Source organism: Danio aesculapii, chromosome 12 (genome assembly GCF_903798145.1).
Source record: "Danio aesculapii chromosome 12, fDanAes4.1, whole genome shotgun sequence".
NCBI lineage: Eukaryota > Metazoa > Chordata > Actinopteri > Cypriniformes > Danionidae > Danio > Danio aesculapii.
In genome coordinates, this window is record NC_079446.1 from 9,942,041 (window position 1) to 9,963,398 (window position 21,358).

General features: G+C 35.5%; 1 protein-coding gene across 1 annotated transcript in view; it reads right to left on the reverse strand.

Annotated features, from left to right (window-relative positions):
* The window catches only part of jmjd1cb (jumonji domain containing 1Cb), a 249,544-nt gene that overhangs the window by 66,241 nt on the left and 161,945 nt on the right, over positions 1-21,358 (reverse strand). Inside the window, 1 exon segment of the mRNA XM_056469094.1 lies at positions 4,601-4,714. Within this exon segment, the coding sequence (XP_056325069.1) occupies positions 4,601-4,714 (114 nt within the window).

The window sequence follows — 21,358 nt, forward strand, 5'->3', positions numbered from 1 at the left end:
GGATCTAAAGAGCAGTGCCAGTCTTCACACATTTAAATCTCGTCTAAAGACCCATCTTTTTAAGCAGGCTTTCTTTTGACTATGTTTTTATCATTTGTTTATACTCACGATGTGTTTGTACCTGCAACTCCTTACATGCATTTAAAATCTTGTTTGGCAACGTTTTATTAATTGTTTTAATTTGTTCTGTTATGGCTGTTGATGCTTGTTGTAAGGCAACCTTGGGTGTCCAGAAAGGCGCCATTTACAAAAAAAATGAAATGTTATTATTATTATTATTATTATTATGATTATTACTATTATTATTACATAGCTAATTTTACCCTTCATGACAACTGTGAGGGGGTAAATTTTTTTAGAACTCATTCGTTTCATTTTTATTAAGTTTTATTAAGTCTGCATGATTAAGGGCGTGGCCACTTGAGTGACAGCTAGGTCTCACTGGTCGCTGTCATGTCACCTCAGCTGATTCCGGCTGATTAGCCGCTGAACTCGGCATATACATCATGTTTTTGTTTTGTTTCATGTGGATTTACAGAGTCAGTTTCCTTTTGGAATTATTTCTTACAATTATCAGATAATAAGACATCCTGTGCACTTAAATGTGCTCACAAACCATTCACGATGCCTCTATTTTCCAGGTGAGTGAAATTCTTATATACTTATACATCATATCTATAAATGTATTTGTTTTACTTAAGATCATTTATCATTTATAATTTTCTTTAGACCTGTAAAGCACTCCAGAATCTGACAGATTGATTAGCTGTAGGCTCTAGAACTGTCATCTAAAACATTGTTATGCCTGGATTTCATCAATAGTCTTGCATTTACTAACACAGACTATATTTGAAGTGTTTGGAAGTAATTCGCACTTTCCTCCTGTTGAAAAACATCTTAGGAACAATGCTTAATGGCTTAATGTATTACAACAGTGTTTTTAAAAGACTAAACACTTTATTGGTATAGTATACAACCAAGCACATGTGGTCAGAACACAAACGAGTTGTAGGTAATGAAGTATTAAGCGTTTCTCCTAAAGAAAAGCCTGTCTGAGCAAAATACTAGCAGGCGTCTATAGCTCCGCTCACGCTCCGCCTCTTTGCTCATGTTTGGTTACCCTTGGCTGCGGTTGCAAACAAAATGGCGCCGGTAGGCCATGCCCACTTGTAGCTTCACTTGTGCTCTTCAGAAACCTATAGATGACGTCACAGATACTACGTCCATATCTTTCACAGACTATAGTCTGAATGAGTGTGTATGGATGTTTCCCAGTACTGGGTTGCAGCTGGAAAGGCATCCGCTTTGTGAAACATATGCTGGATAAGTTGGCGGTTCATTTAGCTTTGGTGACCCCTGATGAATAAAGGGACTAAGCTGAAGGAAAATGAATAAATGTGTTACACGATAACATTTTAGATAGTCTCGTCTGTTTACCATGGTAAAAATGTACAGGACACATTCTAATGCACAGTAAAAAAAATAAATAAAGACTTGCCTATTACATGCAAGACATCTTTTATTGATCCTCAGATCAGAAGCATAGCAATGGTAAAGTTCTGAAACCAAGTTTTAAATCCTATCATATTAATACATGCGCATCATCTATTATAAACCCAAAACCCATCAGCATTTACTTTCTTTGTTTCTGCTTCCTGCAGAGATTAACCACAAACCTCCCTGCAGATTTAAACTAGATTAGTCTGCATCACCTACGGAAATGTGAACGCTGAAAGCATGCAAAGTAAAGCACGCCACTGCAGTAGACTCACACACACACACACATACACACAAAAAGGAACCGTTTCATTATTCCCTTCAAAAAATCACAACAATTTCCCCTGCACACGTTACACCCAGGTCTGGGTTCAGGGGGGGAGAGAGAGCAGCGATAATTTGCTGGCAGATGGCTTTTCATTATCCGTCGTGCAGGATGGAGGTGAGCCCGCAACACTGGGGATAAAGCATGTCGTGAATATGAATCCAGCAGTGGAGAGCGTCTCCACCCATCTGTCATGTGTGTTTGTTTTCAGAGCCGCTCTCTCTGCCACTGTGTGTTTTATCTAAGCTAGATTAATTAAGCTGTTTATGAGAGTGGCTTAGCGCGGAACAATGGAAGAGGCTGTTTGTTGTCCTTATTAGCGCTCCGAGCATGAAGCGCCCACGGAGGCAAGCTCATGTAGCTGACCGGCTTGTATATACCCATCCACCCAGCAGGAGCCATTAGTGGAAGCTGGAGGAAATGTATTCTGATGGCGGGGGATTTGGAGGAATGTGAAACAAGGACGGACAACTTGATGAAACCAAAGTGAGCAACTTTTAAAGGGAATATTGCAGCATTTATTATAGCCCAGCTATCCATGCAATCTTTTTTATTAACGTACTTAATATTCAATCTAAATATCTCCCCCTCTACACTTTCAGCAATATCTATTTTTGTTATTATGTGTTTTCATGTGGGACAACCTGTCACATGAGATCACATTCACCCATAAAATTCCAACTAGATCCCACTAGACAAAATTAAAGGATTGGTTCACCCCATAATTGTAAAGTATGTTATTAATTACTCATCCTCATGTCGTTACAAACCCTTGAGGCTTTTGGTAATCTTTTAAACACAAATTAATATGTTTAAGGGGAAATCTGAGAGCTTCCTCATCCTCCATAGAGAGCAATGGTTCCAGACTTGTTCAAAACTAACCATATGTCTTTAGTTATTTAATTTTATGTGCAGATATAACAAAAATATTCTTTATTCAACATAACATGTACTCAATGTCCGTACACGACTTCTGTTTGAAAAAAAAAAAGCAAAAGCACATAGCTAAAACGTTTGAGCCACCTACGTTTATACTTGCACTCTGAATAGAGGTATACTCAATTTCTCTCCTTAACAAATTACTTGCATTAATTTATTAATTTGTACACAATCTTCATTCTAACTTTAAAAAGACTATAATAATGGCTGAATTTGTGTGTATTATTCCAGTTATTATTCATTCTGAATCTTGACTGGATTTAAAAATAACTCTTCGTTTAAAAAACACGTTTGCGATTACAGTATATTGACTTAACATAATGTCTTTTAACCAAGCCCAAACCAGAACATTATTACAACAATACTTTTGCCATTCCATCATTCAATTACTTACAGTGTATCTATCTCCTAACTAGGCATGGGCCAATAAGATTCTGAAGGTGATAACCTTGGAAAAAAAATATCACGGTTTCACGGTATTATGATTAATGCTCTAAAATATATTCTTTTTAAATGTTAAGGAAGGGAAGCATTTTTATATTTATTTCGAAGTGTTTTCATGCCTAAATAAAATGAAAGCTCAGAACAGATTCACATTTAAGAGGAAGTGGGCGTCCCCTGGTCGTTCGGCAGTATGGGTTGCGTTTAGGGAGGATTGGCTCTTTAATGTTTATTGCCACTCTTCATAGAAAGATTGAAAATACAGGAAAATACCCTTACGAGATGATAGCCAGATAGAACTGTAAAATATGAGAAAATCACGGGAAAAACAGGAGAGTTGACAGGTATTGATTTCTGTCAGCTCACTTATCTGTGCCAGGCAAGAACCGGGCAAGAAATTGACATTTTTCAGAAAATAGCCTATTTATTTATTTATTTAAAAAATGTGTTATATTTATTAAATTATTTTTAATTATTTATTTAAACTATATTAAATTAAATACAACCTGAATTTACCATTCATTTTTACTTTTGTATGTAGGCCTACAGTCAAAAATGTAATATTAGAGCCATGGCTGTTGCGAGTCGGCAATACTGTGTCTAAAATGAAACAACTTCTCTTATCAGAAAACAATAAACACAATTAGCCCAGGCGCAGCATTGTATTAGATTTTATCAAATATGAACAAACCATGGAGAAAACACCTCCACCTCCATAGAGAAACTATGACTATCACTCGCGGGCGTCCAGTCCTCCGCCTTCAGAAATGGCCACTACTAAGAATGAAGCTTGGATGCCCCCTACTGGTAATGCATTTCCCTGAGTGCTGCGGCTAACCACGGCTAGTCATAGCATTTTGTTTCCTGAGATGCACATTTCTAAAGGCCACATCTGTAGCATGACACATGAATGTGCACCCTATACTGACACTTAGAAGAAGAAACTGTTGCGAACACAAATGTATTCTCGCAGCTTGCTATTCTGATTGAACCACCAAATATGATGCATATGGTTTTGAGGAAGTTATTTTGAAACTCTGAACGTGTAGAAAAACATGCTGTTAATGGCAGATGAGGGAGCTCTCAGATTTTACTTAAAATGTCTTCAATTGTGTTCCGAAGTCTGGAAGGTGGGTTTGGAATGACATGAGGGTGCTTGTTTATTAATGCAATTTTCATTTTTAGGTGAACTAACACTTTAGGTCTTAACTTTCAGTTTTAGGCCACCTTTTACCAAAATAATCCAGAAGATCTATCTTGGAAGACAAGAGTAGACTGACAAGGCTTCTTCAGATTCCCATGTAGACAGAGATGCTGGAGGGGTCAACTTTTAGCTCAGTGTAAATGTAGACTCGTGTAAACCCAGGCATGTGAAAGACAATGCAAAGCAAATGCTACCTGATAGGGCTGACAGGCTCCTTCATCCGCATTGAAGTCCAAGTGTCTGTCAGAGAAGAACTCGATGGCTGTGACGGCCCCAAACACTGTCTTCCCCACCAGAGGCTTGAACGTCTGTAAAAACAGAAAACACTTTGATTAGTCAATGATCTGGGCGTCAGTTTCTAAACAAAAATGAGTGACATGCTTGACAGCTCAGATAGAACACAGACAAGTTTGATGCATCCCTTTTCTTGGACTTTCATTCAACCTAAGCATTACATAAACACTGCCTCAAGTAACAGCCTATTAAAGGTCATCAAACCATTGTTAATGCAGGATAAATTATGTTTTATTGCATTTAACAACTTTGCTGTGGGTCAGCAGCATATTTACACTGAGGAGTATTAGCTAGAATGGTTTATCAACATGAAACCTGTCATGAATTACAGTACCTCACTTCATACTTCAATAAACTTTCATATGCTTTGTTCAGTCACTGAAACTTTCATGTGATGTTTAGTTTCGGCATCCTGCCAAACAGCTAAAAATGAGGAACCACAACAGAAACACACACCTACGGATTTCTATTTTTTGTAAAGTTAATATAAACAACTTCATGATTATGCAAAAAAAAAAAAAAAAAAAAAAAAAAAGGCTGAGAAACTGCCGTTTCTGAAACCCATGTATGCAAGAATAACTGCTAGCCCAGGTAAAAATATAAGTAGTTTGGAAAAAAAAAGATAACCAAGGATTATGTAACCAAGGTTAAAACTGAACAATATCAAGTGTGTTAAACCCCCGCTGGCTGCTATTCCTGCCAATGCACAATTAAGCAGGGTACTGAATCTGCAGAATATTTCAAATGTAATTTTTCAATTAAATGTGAGACTTTAAGACCTTTTTTTAAGACCTGCACCAATAAAATGAATACATTTGGCACACATAAAAAACTTGGTAACTGCAAGGTCAAAACACTTTAGATTTGAATTCATTAAAACTGCATATACTGAAACTGCGCTATGTATTGATATAAATTCATATGAATTAGAGTCAATACATATTACACTTTACTCACATAATAATGTGTGTGAAATACAGTATATAAACAGTCTTAGGCCCCTATCATACACCCGGCACAATAAGGTGCAAAATGTGCATGGCGCGATTTGTTGCTATTTTCAGACCAGTGTAACTAAAATTTTCATGTTTTGTGCCACATTGTGCCTGTTTGTGGAATCTTAGGTGTGCTGATCTGAAAAGAGGTGTGTTAAAGCGCATTGTTGGTGCGTTGCTATTTTGAAGAACTGATATAGACTGCGCCATTGACCAACTGAAAGCTGGTCTAAACACTTAACACACATGATGTACAGCAATACACAAATATCTTTACATATGAAATAAATTAAAGCATTAAAATGTTACTAAAATGATTCTTTTCTACATTAATTTAAAAACCACTACCCATGCTTTCTTTACTTCGGGGGGCTTTAATTCATGACAATTTTTATTTGTATAATGTTATTATTATTATTATTATTATTATTAGTAGTAGTAGTAGTAGTAGTAGTATTAGTAGTAGTAGTAGTAGTAGTAGTAGTAGTAGTAGTGTAAGTATTATTAGTATTATTTATTATATGCATATTTATTTTTGTTTTAATAAAAACACGTTTAGATTTGTCCACCTGTAGGGTTTTGGAGATGTATGCATCACCATATGGGGCATAAGAACAGGATGTGTATTTGGATAGAACTCAGTTTTTGACCACACTTCGTTATTATTGTTTATTTATTCGTTTACTGGAAATTAGAACAGAATTGTTTTAAACAATTCTATGCACTTAACAAACCAAATTAAATATGTAGTCTAATGGATGTCTTCAGTGGAGTGCGTACAACACCGTTTCCTTATCCATGAAAGTAAAGGAGTAAAGTAAAGGGTAAAAATTAAGTTAAAAGGAAGTAAAAAGGCCGAATGGAGGAGGCTTGTTCTTTATCCTCACGCTGAACAAGGTCTGTTTATTTTCTCGCTAGTGAAGCATTCAGTTTTTCCACTTACAAAGTCGGCCATGTAAACAGCAAATGCAGCATGACACGACGCAACTGACTCTTAAAGAAAATGGGAGATGAGACTCTGATTTACTCTGGTTTAATGCACGTTATACTCAAAACACACCCATAACTCATTAAGAGAATAAGCACATCCCTGTTAGACCATGCGGCGGGGCACAGAGTGTATTTTTCTGTCCTAAATAGAGCACTAAGTCTTTATTTCCTGGGATAGTACAGAATTAAATACCAAATAAAGTTTATCTTACCAAAACTACTCCCAAAAAAATATGATGCAGGACTCTTATTTTGAATTTGAGATTTTGATTTACTACTTCCAGCTGCTCATTCAGAAAGTTAATAAAAAAATATTCACTCTTGCAATTAACTACAACTTTTCTTCTTTACATTTTACAATATAAATTTTCTAAAGTAAATTAAACGCAATTGATCACAAGCAATACAGTAAATGTGAAATATTCATTGACTGCAAAAATCTCGAAAAGGTGCAAAATATGTACCCAATGCATGCGAAAATTTGTGTTTTAATCTGTGTGTTTGTCTTGAAATGTATTAATGACATTAGGCTTTGCACCTTAGCATGTTTGGCCTTTGAGAGCATGTTCTCACGGTGCAGTAAACATCTGCAGCTTCACCTTAGATCAGAGGTCTTTCCTGAGACTCTAATTGAATCAGAAGGCTAAATTGGCACTAGTATGACTACACAAGAGCTGGACTGAGTGGACAGTAATTGGATTCATTACAAGCCCGACCTCACAGAGTACAAAAAAGTCTATCTGTGTGTGTGTGTGTGTGTGTGTGTGTGTGTGTGTGTGTGTGTGTGTGTGTGTGTGTGTGTGTGTGTGTGTGTGTGTGTGTGTGTGTGTGTGTGTGTGTGCGTGTGTGTGTGCGTGTGTGAAATTGGCATGCCATCTGGTCTCGGGCTTCATACTACATGCAGACACGGCAGTCATGGGACTAGATGCACATGACCACCATCACAATCTATTCTTCATGTCTGCTGAGAGGGAACACACTACATCTACGACTGTGCTTTGCTACTCTAAAAGCTATGTACCAGGAGCTTATGGATTTAGATGTCATTTTAGTTTAGCGTTGCAGACATTCCCATAAATCCTACGAGCAGATCTGGAGGTCATTAAAAAGTTAATACTGTATTTGTTTAAAAAAAATAATAAAATAAATGCATCAGACCTCGTTCTCAATACAAGACTTTGAAATTTGCTTTGTATTTTTTTTCCTTTTTGTATTATTTTATGTTTGTTTATTTAATTACAACTTATCATTTTTCAAGTGGGGGTGAGGATTATATGACTGATGGATATTTTATTGCTCAATGTACATTTGTGATATGTTTTTGCACTAAAATCGTTTAACCCTTATGTGATATTGGAGATGTTTTCATCCTGTTGGGGTGATTTTGTGTCTTAATTTGACCATAACCTTTGCTGTGTTTCAGCTAGCAGAATGATTTTTGGTGACAAATCTTATTTGGACACATATAAGACACATACAAAAAAACATTCAACAAAACACTTGGGGTAAATTTACTACCCTTTTGTTATTTTCAGGATGAAAACATCCACTAAATTAAACTGTTGTAAAAATGTATCAGATTAATATTTTTTTCACATTTTTTTTTCATAAATCTATTAAATCAACCTCAGTCCTGACAAAAACAACTAAATTGATTGGAAAATTACAGGATTTTAACTTTAATTGGCAAATTATTTAAATGACGTCACTAATTTGGTGAAAAAAAACTCACACAAAATGACATATTTTCAATATAAGAACTAATTGTGGATTGGATTTTCTTTAACTTTTATCAAAGTCTTGAACATGTGAAACAGCATTGTCTTTGATTGATTTTCATTTTTTCTCCGTAATTTACTGTTGGTGGCTGTTTTTGCCCCTTTGAACTCCATTATACAGGTACCCACGTTTTTTTACTGCAAAACCATAACACCATATAATCAAGCATTTTTAATTATTGGTGGTTATCCCTGTTGGGAAGAGGTAAGGTGTGTCATTTTTACTGTTGATCATCAGTTGGCACCAATAACCCTTTAAATAGGCCTGTGCAAAAGAAAGCATAGTTTTTGGATTTTATACGGAGGATAAATTGTGTGAGAGTGACCTTTATGCACTTACTGTACCTTGTCTGTGTCTGAGAAAATCAAAATATGCATCTCATAAATAAAAACAAAGACTTTGTATTTATGCATCATCAAATGTGGTTATAATAGAAGTCAATGGAGCAAAAACAGCCACCAACAGTAAATTAGGGAGAAAAAAACGAAAATCTAACAATGCATCAAAGCCAATGTTGTTACTTATCGTTCACATTTTCAAGACTGTGATAAAAGGTGAAAAAAATCCAGTCTACAATTACATTTTATATTGAAAATCCATAATTTTGTTAGTTTCTCACCAAATCAGTGACATCATTAGTGAACTTGCCAACTAAAAGAGTTAAAATCCTGTAATTTCTTAAAAACATTTAGTAGTTTTGATCAAAACTGAGGTTGATTAACAGATTTCGTCAAAAAATTTGAAACGAATATTTATCTGATGCATTTTTACAGCAGTTTAATTCGGTGGATGTTTTCATCATGAACATACAGGTAATTAAAGGGTAGTAAATTTGAACAGTGAACAAGAGTAAATAAACATATATTTATACAATTAAATCAATGTGTTTTTTGCTGTTCCACTGCTAATCCACTATAAATTTGAGTAAATATTTAATCTTTTTTTTATTTTACATTATCTGTAAATCCTGCCTCATTATAAATCAAATAACTGCTAGATAATAAAACAGAGTGCATGTTGCACAAGTGTGTGCAATTGATCTTAATCTGTTTTCGACTTTTGGCTTCCCAACCTATCATTTCTATTTCCATCAACAGAGGTCAGATAGACATGCCCATGTCTGGCTGCCTCCAAATCTGTCCTTGAAAGTGCACAATGTAACCACGCTGACCAACAGAAAGAGGATTTTTGTCATCAGTAAACACTGTGAGCATCTGACCAGCAATTTCTGTGAAATCTAAACAATTCTTAAGGTTTCAGATGGGAGGTCAGACGATCTGCATTGATTGTCCTTCTGCCTGCATGTCTCTCATTGAACCTGATCCTGCAGGAAACACTAGCTGTGGATTTACACCACTAAAATAAACCTTTGAACAGCTACTGAACTTCGACTTCTATATGGAGTATTGACCCACAACTAAAACCTGCCTACTAAAAAGATTTAGTGCACATTAAAAACATGCTAACACATATATCAAAGTACCAACTACAGCATAATACAATTCATCCTTTAGCTGAATATAGTTTCATATAATAAATAAAAAGCTCAACAGAGGCTGTACTTTCTTCATCAGCTGAGGAAGTTTAACCTCCCCCCAAAGGAGCTGCTGAAACAGTCCTACACCTCCATCATTGAATCAGTCATCTGCACATCAATAACTGTCTGGTTTAGCTCAGCTACTAAATACGATCTCCAAAGACTACGTCGAATAGTTCGGACTGCTGAGCGAATCACTGGTACAACCCTTCCTACTCCCCAAGAACTGTACTTATCCAGAGCGAGCAGAAGGGCTGCCAAAATCACTCTGGACCCCTCACACCCAGCACACTGCCTCTTTGAACTTTTACCTTCTGGTCGACGCTACAGAGCACTGTGCACCAGAACAGCCTGACACAGAAACAGTTTCTTCCCTCAGGCAATCCATCTCATGAACACTTGATGATAATTATTGTGGAACCAGCATCACTACTTGCTATACACTTTTATACACATATACACTTATTTAACCACACACTTTACATGCCAATTTGCACATAACAGCTGCACATATAACGTTGTATATAGTAATAAACACGTACATACACTTGTCAATCTGTATATTTGCACTCACTACTTCTATTTTTTTTTAAATATATATTTATTATCTGTTTTTTGTCCTGTCTCTGTAATCCTGTTGCACTGTAGAAGCTCTGTCACGAAAACAAACTCCTCGTATGTGTGAACATACCTGGCAATAAAGCTCTTTCTGATTCTGATTCTGAAATGAGCTTAAAACAAATATATATAGTTAGTTATACAGTATACGTCAATATATAGTTATAGTTATACAGACTGGACATCTATAAACCCAGCAGGCACACAATATCATAAGACGTTAATATTAGGTTAGATTTATGTCATGACGTCAGTTGACCAAAATTCAATGTCTAGCCAGCATCTAGGGACAAAGTTATTTTGATGTCCAATAACGACATCAAATAACGTTGATTTTAGGTTGTGTTGAAAGTGACTAAATTCCAACGTCAAGCTAACATCTTAAACCATCGTCATATTGATGTAGAATACTGACATTTATTTGTCAGGTATGGCAGCCAAAATCCATCTGTTAGAAGTCGTAGTGGTAACGTCCACACAATGTCAAGCTGTAACATCAATAGACGTTGATGATTGATTTTAGCTTGGAAATTGACGTTGGCCTGACGTTGGGTTCTGACATCATCCTGATTTTCAATTCCAAACAAAATGCAACGTCCCCATAACTCGCAACGTCAATCTACTGGGAAACCTCATTAGAGATTCAAACCAAAGCCATAGCAGAATCATGATATACACATGACTTGAGATATGCTTACATGCAACTTAATAATCTGTTTAGAATCCAGCTGACAGCTTAAGGACTGAAAGCTCTCATCTACACACTTTAATCAACACGACTGAAACTGATCCCAATTTCAATCTGACTGAAAGAGGTGATGCAGATCTGATATAATCTGCTTTACAGCAAAATCTAGACTACTTTCAATCAAATTTAAAAAATACATACCACACAAGCACAAATCCATGCATTAAAGGTCTTACAGATTCCAATTTATCATATATTTGTCTGTAAAATAGATTTTTCAGTCTAATTTTAGTCATATGTTCTTTATGTGCCATATGTTACAGAATTACTGGATTAATTATTTTACAATTATGTCTAAGGTGTTGCAGGTAAATATAGACCCATCCCCTGATGTAGCCATTTTTGGGGTTCCAAAGATTTAATTCTAAACAACTTGATATTTTGGCATTGACCTCATTATTAGCTAGGCACCGTATTCTACTTCACTGAAAATCAAATAAACCTCCAACTACATCCCAAAGGCTTGTGGATACCTTGTATTTTCTGAAGTTGAAAAAAAGCTGGCAATGCTTTATAACTTAGCTGAATTTAATTATTTTTTATTTTGTAGTAATTTACTTTTTGTTTGTCTTTAACTATTATTATCTTATACTGTTTAACTGTAAATATTTACGTTCAACATTGACAATGTAGCTGAACAATTGATTGTGATTATTGAATAACTGCATTCAGTTGGTTGTAATTTTCTGTAAACTTTTATTACTCTTGTTTCCATTTATCCTTTCCCCTTATTATTATTTTTTTTTGTTTGTTTCCCTTTTTTATCATTTTTTTCCTTCTCATTTGTAAAAAAAAACAACAACAACAACACAGATAACGATAAGTAACCACTCTATTGCAATAGTGTTTGTTTATTCTTGATAAAAAAATTTGAACAAAGATTTTCTGACATATTTTTGAATATACGGTTTTAAAGCAGGAACATATACAATTGTGAAAGGGACAACCAAATTCAGAGTATGTATGTAAAACGTTGAATATGAATTTAAATAGACTACATACAATAGCATTGACAAAAAAATTGTGAATGCAAGCAAACAGTGTGTATTCAATACAAAGTAAATATGTAAATATATATTATTATTTTACTTTTTACACCATAATACTGTATATATTATGTTTAGGTCCAGGAGAAATGGCAGCTCTTCATGCTTATATATTTTTTCTAAAGTTAACATATATTTTAATATGAATGACATCATATGAATTAACATGAATTAGCCACTAATTTGCTCAAATTCAAAACAGTTGCTTTTCTGTGAGACTGCGCAGCATTTACTCGTGGTTGGTTTTATCATGATGTTTTGCAGTCAAAGCTGACTGCACCACTGTGTGTCACTCACATTATTAAAAAGCATTGACATACTAATAAAGCGTTCTTATCTTAAAGGCCATAGAAATATGCAGAGCAATATGAATGATAACATTGACATTTAACATTAAAATGAAAACTACAGAGACTTCAAACAATAAGTCTCTCAATACAATTGAGCCTTTTCACATTTCCGAGTTTCTCAGTTGCACAGTTGGCTAAACTTAGAGAGCGGTAAATGGGAGAGTACCACAAATAATATGTTTTGCATTCCAATTTGCTTAAATACCAGAAGAAAACACTCAAATAAATGATGCTTGCTGTTTGTTCAAACCACGTATTTAAAATGAGCTGAAACAACACAACTCTTGCATTTATTGGAGGGACAACTTCATCATTTTATGTTTAATCCACTTAAATTTGTAAAAACCCATAGACTAACTTAATTTCTTTAAATTGTCCGAACAATAATAATGTTTTCAGCACTTTCAATAAAGAAGAAACAATTGTGTGTGATTAATAACAGCATTCAGAAGAGAGCACAATGGCAAATTTACTGTCCCACCCATAGATACTGCATTACAAACACCCCTTTTTTGTAATTTGCTGATATAATGTATAGTAGGGCTGCACAATATATCGTTTCATCATCGATATTGCAATGTGTGCATTCCCAATAGTCACATCGCAGCATGTGCAATGTGGAGTTGGGATTATTATAGGTGATCAGCAATGAAGAATGTACAGTGTTTATATTGTACGTTTCATTTAATTGTTGGTAGGACTAATATCGATATGCTGATTTATTGTGATCATTCCACCCGTGATACATTATCGATGTAGCCAAATATCGATAATTATTGAAAGGTGCAAAACATCCGAATGAACTCATCAGCCTTGCACTGCTTCCGTTTACAACCACAGGCGGATTGAGCTCATATCAATGTTGCAATTTATAAAATATATGTGCTGTTCATAAAAGAAATACATCTTATAACCTTATAATGCATTTCCCCCCTTTATTTACAAATATTATGATATATCGTGGATGGTTTTCTTGTGATGTATCATTATCGAGGGCAAAATATCATGATAGTATCATATCGTATCGTATTACTCTATCTGAATATCTGACTACTTATTTCACTTTAACCTTTGCTCTATCATTTATGGACACATTTCTTTGATTCACTCCTCTACAAGATTATACTAATCAATCGAAGTTAATGCTTTCATTTTGAAAAGAGCTATTCAAGTAATCATAATATATATATTGCAAAAAACTAAATATCGCAATGTCAGATTGTTCCAATATCGTGCAGCCCTAACGTATAGCTTAATAAATTGCTTAAAAATAACCAAATATTACAAACTTCAAGGATTTAAGATGCTGATGACTTTTAAAATGCGTCACCACCATCATACGTCTTATATAAGACGGTGTGATTATTATTTACGGGGAGTGTAAATTTAGCACTATTAGCAGAGCTTCGCCGTTGTTGTCTACCCCTTTTTTGGCGAAGAGGGAGTTGAATTAAGGCTACAGTCGCACACGCCGTTTCTAGGACAGATAAATATAGCAACAGCAGATCCAAGTCTCTTAAAGGAAACCAGGCTTTGTTGCTCTAATAAAAACACACAACACACAGCGAGAAAATGATGCCAGCTGCGAGAACCAACAGAAAAAGAAGACAAAGAGAAGATAACAAAGTCCTCGGAGCAGCTCTGCAGGTGCGGCTGATGATGTTTAACTCGAGCATTTGTCAATACGAGTATTTGATTTCAAAACTGTATGACCTCTGCTAGCAATCATTATTATTTTCAGCAGAATTTTGCACTCTACGTCCAGAAGATTTCATCAGAATCGAGAGATATCACCCCTGTGACAACTTCACGCACAAATAACAGAGGAACAAAAGGCACTTCCTTGAGCGAGTGTAACTGGGTCACATCTGCCACTTGTCATTAGGGAGTTACCTCTCATCACGATCACGCTGCCAAACAGACAGCGCAATAATTGCCGTGCGTCTCCAGAATATAGAATACACCTGAGTGGATCTGGAGTCGCACACACACAACACATGTGTATTTCATTCTCTCTGCAAGAACAAAAAGAGGTGGAGCTCTTTCGTGGAAAGAACAAGCCAGCCGTAGCAGACAAAGCATCTCCCAAAATATGGTCAGTGTGCGGCGGGCCGTAATTCAGCTATAAATATTTGATAAGGCTGAGTGCACTGGAATGTTGCGCTGAGCCGTGAGGGGGGTTCATGCATAGCCAAGTGTGCTGGAGGCTTTGACGCTCCAGGACGACACTGTCTGATGAAGGTCATGGAGACTGCTGACTATATATACAGTTGAAGTCAGAATTATTAGCCCCCCTAAATTATTAGCCTCCCTGTTTATTTCTTCCTCAATTTCTATTTAACGGAGAGAAGATTTTTTTCAACACATTTCTAAACATAATAGTTTTAATAACTCATTTCTAATAACTGATTAATTTTATCTTTGCCATGATGACAGTAAATAATATTTGACTAGATATTTTTCTAGACACTATACTTCTATACATCTTGTATATTTCTATACAGCTTAAAGTGACATTTAAAGGCTTAACTAGGTTAATTAGGTTAACTAGGCAGGTTAGGGTAATTAGGCAAGTTATTGAATAACGATGATTTGTTCTGTAGACTATTGAAAAAAAATTAGCTTAAACGGGGTAATAATTTTCACCTTAAAATTGTTCATAAAAAATAAAAACTGATTTTATTCTAGCCGAAATAAAAGACATTAGACTTTCTCCAAAAGAAAAAAATGTTATCAGACATACTGTGAACATTTCCTTGCTCTGTTAAACATAATTTGGGAAATATTTAAAAAAGAAAAAAAATTAAAAGGGGGCTAATAATTCTGACTTCAACTGTATGCATACACACATACACGTGTGTGGGATCTCTCAGCCAAGCAGTCATTAACAGTCACCATGTCTTTCTCTGAGCATACAAAGACATTGCTTTGTTGTCTATTTTTTTGTCATGCGCAACTCAGAATGATGGGTTGTAAATTTCTCATCTTCAAAAAAACAGTAACAAAAGACATTTTTCAATGAAATTTTCATTTGGAATACATATGAAGCACATAATGTCACATTTGCATCATTCATTAATTCGACTTAGTCTTTATTTCACAGTGGAATGAACTGACAACTATTCCGGCATATGTTTTATGCAGCGGATGCTCTTCCAGCCACAACCCAGTACTGAGAAACACTCATACAAACTTATTCACACATTTGAAAGAAATAAGCCGTTTCGCTTGCAGAATACATATTTTCATAAATATATGCACCTTTCTTTTTTTTTTTTACCTGATCTCCTTTGGATATAAATTAAATAAAAATATAAAAGGAGACATTGGTAGATTAACCTTAAGAATCTATCATTTCTTTCACATATTTCCAGAAGTTCTGTATTCCTTTACATTCCCATATACAGTGATACAGCCTTCCTTTGTGGTCCCTGCATCTCAAGCAAGTATCTGGAATAGTTTCATTATATTTATGCAATAAAACTGGAGTTATGTAAATCCTCATCAACCACTTATATTGTAACAGTTTCAGACCAGTGTTCATTGTTAGTGATTGAGCTTCCTCGCATGTCTTCATCCAGTCCTCTATAAAGATATGCTCCTCAAGATCTCCAAGCTTCCAATTTACAATTTGAAGATTCTATAATGTTCTTCGAAAGAAAAACAAAGTCAACTACATTTTGGATGGCCAAAGAGAGAGTAAATTAACAAATGACCATTTGAGGGTGAACTGTTCCTTTACTAAGGCCCAATCCCAATTCTACCCCTTAGCCCTTCCCCTTCCCCCTACCCCTCGTTTTGCGCGTTCACATCAAGAGGCAGGGGTGTCCCAATTCTCTTCAGCTTGAAGGTGTATGGCTAAGATGGTGTATGGCGAAGATTTTTCAGGACCACACTCGAAACCAAGGGGTAAGAAAATTTCCCAGAATACACCAGCCACAACGACAGTATTGCTAAACCCAGAAGTAAGGAGATCCACAAGTTAGTATTTTTGTCATTATTACGAATTTTCATGACAAACAAACATATGTTGTAATATATTCATAACTGCGTTCGTGTTTTACCGTCATGATTTAAAAAAAAAAACGCTAAAATAAAAACCGCTAAATTTCGCAATCTATAATCCATAATAATAACTCCTGTATAGCAGTCCCACAACATTCTGACACTCGATGGCACTCGAATACCCTGTCAGAAAAGTCTAATGGCTGGGAATGAGCTTTTTACAGTGTCTACTATAATGTTAATGTTGTTTTTGTGTGTTTACATAGATGAATATGCCTGTAAATACACAGTACAGTTACGATCTTACTGCCACATTACATCGTTATGATAACAATATATGCCTTCAGTGATTCCCTGAAGATAAAAACCAAATAAATAACGCAACTGGAATAACTTTAGCAGTCGCGATCGCCTGATCTCATATGAAGCGTGAGATCGCAATGACATCTGATAATGTGTGCAGGTGCTGTCCCAATTCTTAGGGGTAAACTTTGCAGCCCTTTCCCTTAACCCTTGGTTGTAAGGGCTAAGGGGAAGGGGTAGGGGTACAAAAATAGAATTGGGATTGAGCCTAAGTGTTTAAGAACATTTAACTAAATAGCTATTTAGTAAGCAACCAACTCTAACCCAAACCCTTGGTAAGTACTTGTTCTTGTTTCATAAATGTGTTTCAGCATGTAATTTTCATTCTTTGCTTCACAGAATAACACTATAGTATAGTAATATGCAATTAATCGAAGATGATTTTCATGTGCATTTTGTCAGTAAAGATGGCCTAGCCCCAACCCTAACCCCATAAGACTTATATAAAATAATACCTAATCGCACACACTGCCATCTTTTGACGTCGTTCAGCATGATCGCATACAATCACCAAAACGGTGGGCTGCAAATTTCTCATATGCAAAACCAGTCACAGCAGACAGCAGTTATTCTGTCGACTGCTAAAATCACCACACACACACACCCTTTCTATCCTGTAACGTTATAACCACAAATAGCACCACATTCTAAATTTGCATACTTGCAGGTCAGAGCTTGCATGAAATACCCACTGTGGCTTGGTGGCAACATTTGGCCGACTCTGCGTAATGACATCATCCTGCCATGTAAATTATAAGAAACAAGAGGTGTCAGTAACCCCTGATTTGTAGGTAGACTGCCGCTATTATCAATGACTAAGCTGTCTTAGTGTGTGACAAACACATTGACGCTGATGTAGATTTGTTGCATCATATAGTGTAGCCCGCAGTGTTGTTGTCTCTCCAGCAGACGACAGTTTTACAGTTGAGGAAGACGCCATATCCAATGTTCCATAAACACTCGGAGTGTTTGAGGGGACTCGTTTCCCTGCTGGATGTCTCAATCACAACTGTTACTAATTTGGTTCTCATGTCAGAGACACTCTATGTTCGAAATGCAATAAAAGAGAGAGCTGCTTGCGGCGCAGCATCGTATGTCTACTATCTTTTCAAGCACGACCTCAATACCTCAGTTATGTACAGTGTTATGCATTTAGTTGTTATGAGAATAAGATGCAACATTAAGTAAGATTTTCGGATGCTGTGTGAAAAAAGAGAAACAATGACGATGTGTGAAACAAAAAGTTGTAATTTTTAAAACAATGATAGGAAATAATGAATATAAGAATTTAGAATGTAAATTAATTTGTAAACGAATCAAACGGAAAACAGGAGTGTTGTCAAAACAAAGAAAGAAATCAAATAAAACAATCTAACTAAATCTCAACCCACTAAACTAATTAACCAAAGGAAAATGTAGAAATCAAAACAGTAATCTTCACGTACAGTATGCGACGATTAAAATAAACTACACAAACTATCCAAATCAAAACTAAATATGGCCTAACCTTAGCCCTAACCCAAACCAGATTGAGTCACATATACTACACAGCCGTAGTTTACCAATATGCTACACAAAAAATATTTTCTCAAATCTCAATTTTTCAAAATCTAAATCGACATTGAGATAACAGTTCTGTGAAAATGCATACCTGTCAACACTGGGATGGGAAAATAAGGGATCTCTCATTGCTATATGAATTAATGAATATTGTTATATGAATAACAGAGGTGTCACTTTAAAAATGCACAGATCCATAATGATAGCATTCGATTGCTTTCCTAACTTTTTATGCTCATTTAAGACTAAATTTGTTGTCGATATCGACATGTTTAGATGTTGTTATTATTATTATTATTATTATTATTATTATTATGTGTACATGTCCGTTTAAACACACACCCAAAACCTACAGTGTCCACTTGCTGTACACACTCCGCTTAGAATCACGTGTACAGTATCCGTTTGGGGAAACAGCATCTATTTATCAGTATGGAGCTACATGAACTGACTGTTTTGAGGATTGCATAGGAGGAGCGACGGTGCCTGTAATGGAAAGGAAGGGAATCCGCCATTTTTATATTTATTTCAAAACGTTTTCATATAAAATCAATATAAATAAAATCAAAGCACAGAACGGATTCACATTTAAGAGCAAGCGGCGTCCTGTGGTGGCTCGGCGGAATGGTTTGCATATAGTAAGGATCAGCTCTGTAATGTTTATTGCCACCCTTCATAGAAAGATTGAAAATACAGGTGAAATAAAGGGAAAATACCTTTACGAAATGATTTGAGAGATAGAATTGTAAAATATGGGAGAATCCCAAAAAAAATAGGAGGATTGACAGGTATGGGGAAAATGACAACTGTTTAGATAGCTTCTCAATGAAGTATGGCTGTGTGTGGTAAATGCTGCACATGAAAACACCACATTTAATAACATGTTTTCACTCCAAACTCACTGTACTCTTTGAAGGAGATTTACTACTGATCTGTTTGTCCCTGACAAGATGTGAATGGCAGTTGTAGCTTTGTGATTTTAATTTGTTTTAATCATCCAGCCCTACTTTAGTACACTACTATAGATGCAAAGTCCATAGTGTGTGAGGTTTTTCTTTAGTAGTCCTTTTAGTATTTCATAAAATTACTGCATGCATCTTTAACATATAGAATATTCATATATAATACAATATATGTAAGGAAATACCTTTAAAAAAATTTTATCTTTGTTATTAAAATTTCCATCTGCTTTTTGTCACATACCAAAATGATCTGTGCAGTTTTATCTGTATATTTTGGTATTCCATGCATATTTGTACTACATGTTGTATGGAAGTACAGCACTGTGAACATACCCAGACACAGCGAGCGAGCCATATTCCAAGTAATATTGTAGTCCACAAGATTTACAACCTCACCACAGACCTTCATCCCCATAAAACAGTGAAACTGAACAGAAGGATGGAATACCCCGGCCAAGTCAGCTATAACAACCAACTCTAGTTCAGTGGTCACTTCCTGTCTACTGTGTTTCTAAGCAGAGGCACAAAGCTGGCAGTATGTGTGTGTGTGTGTCCTGCTTCAGAGAAAGCTTCACATTCCCTTTGCTGTCTTGAGAAAAGCCAGACTCATGAGAAACCACCACACACTGCAGAGAAAAACACATCCCAACAGGAGGAACGGTACTTTCCCACATTTGCCTGACACATCCCACCTCACACACACAATAACTGAAACCCAACCAATGTTCCCTCATAACATTGCCAGCATACTTTCATCATTTAAACCGATCTGAACAAAAGGAACTTGATCAAAACAAAGATAAGACAAGAATTGAGGGAATTGTGTCATTAACTAGGAGTTTGCTTTTATGCAATGTTTAATGAAACATTTTTTTTAAAAAGGAGATGTTTTGAAGAATATTCAAGCTGCTCTTTTGGGAAAAGGTACAAAAAAAAGGCAAAATCATTGACACTTCACAATGAGGTTACATTCATGAAGATTAAATAAATACAATATTTAACATCAACTAAAAAGAAAATATACTTCTAAAGTAGGGCTGCACATTATATCGTTTTAGCATCGATATCGCAGTGTGTGCATCTGCAATAGTCATATCACAAAGATACTCAATGTCGAGTCTGAATTATAGTTGAACAGAATTGTATTTAATCACTGTATTTATATGGGATTTATATGATTTAAAACTGGAAAACCAGATTATTTCACGTATCCCCCTGGCAGATATTTTTGCTTTAAGTATAAACTCTTAATTTTGAGTATATTTCTTGAATAATTTCTTCTGACATTAAAAACAAAACAATATTTTTACTTAATATTTCTTAGACATTTAGACTAGAAATGAGACAAAACTAAGTTAAAACAGGGTACTGTATACTGTATGCAGGAATCCTAAAGGTAATTTCAATACCTTTTTAAGACTTTTTAAAGACCTTCTCAAAGTATTTTAAGACCTCGTCTCCACTTCAAGTTCTAATCGGTATCAAAACTTTAACTTAATAAACAGTTGTTAATAAATAGTTGTAGTTAAATAAATCAATGGAGCACAACCGTGCAACAGAACTGAGATATGCTCAGAAGAAACAAAGCTTGAAAGAAAAAATTACGTGGTTGTTTTCAGCGACAGGCTTCAGCCACTGTTTAAACTAGTCTTTCTCCAACCAGGAGTACGCAAACATTTTCCCATTTTGCTGTCTGTTTCGCTCT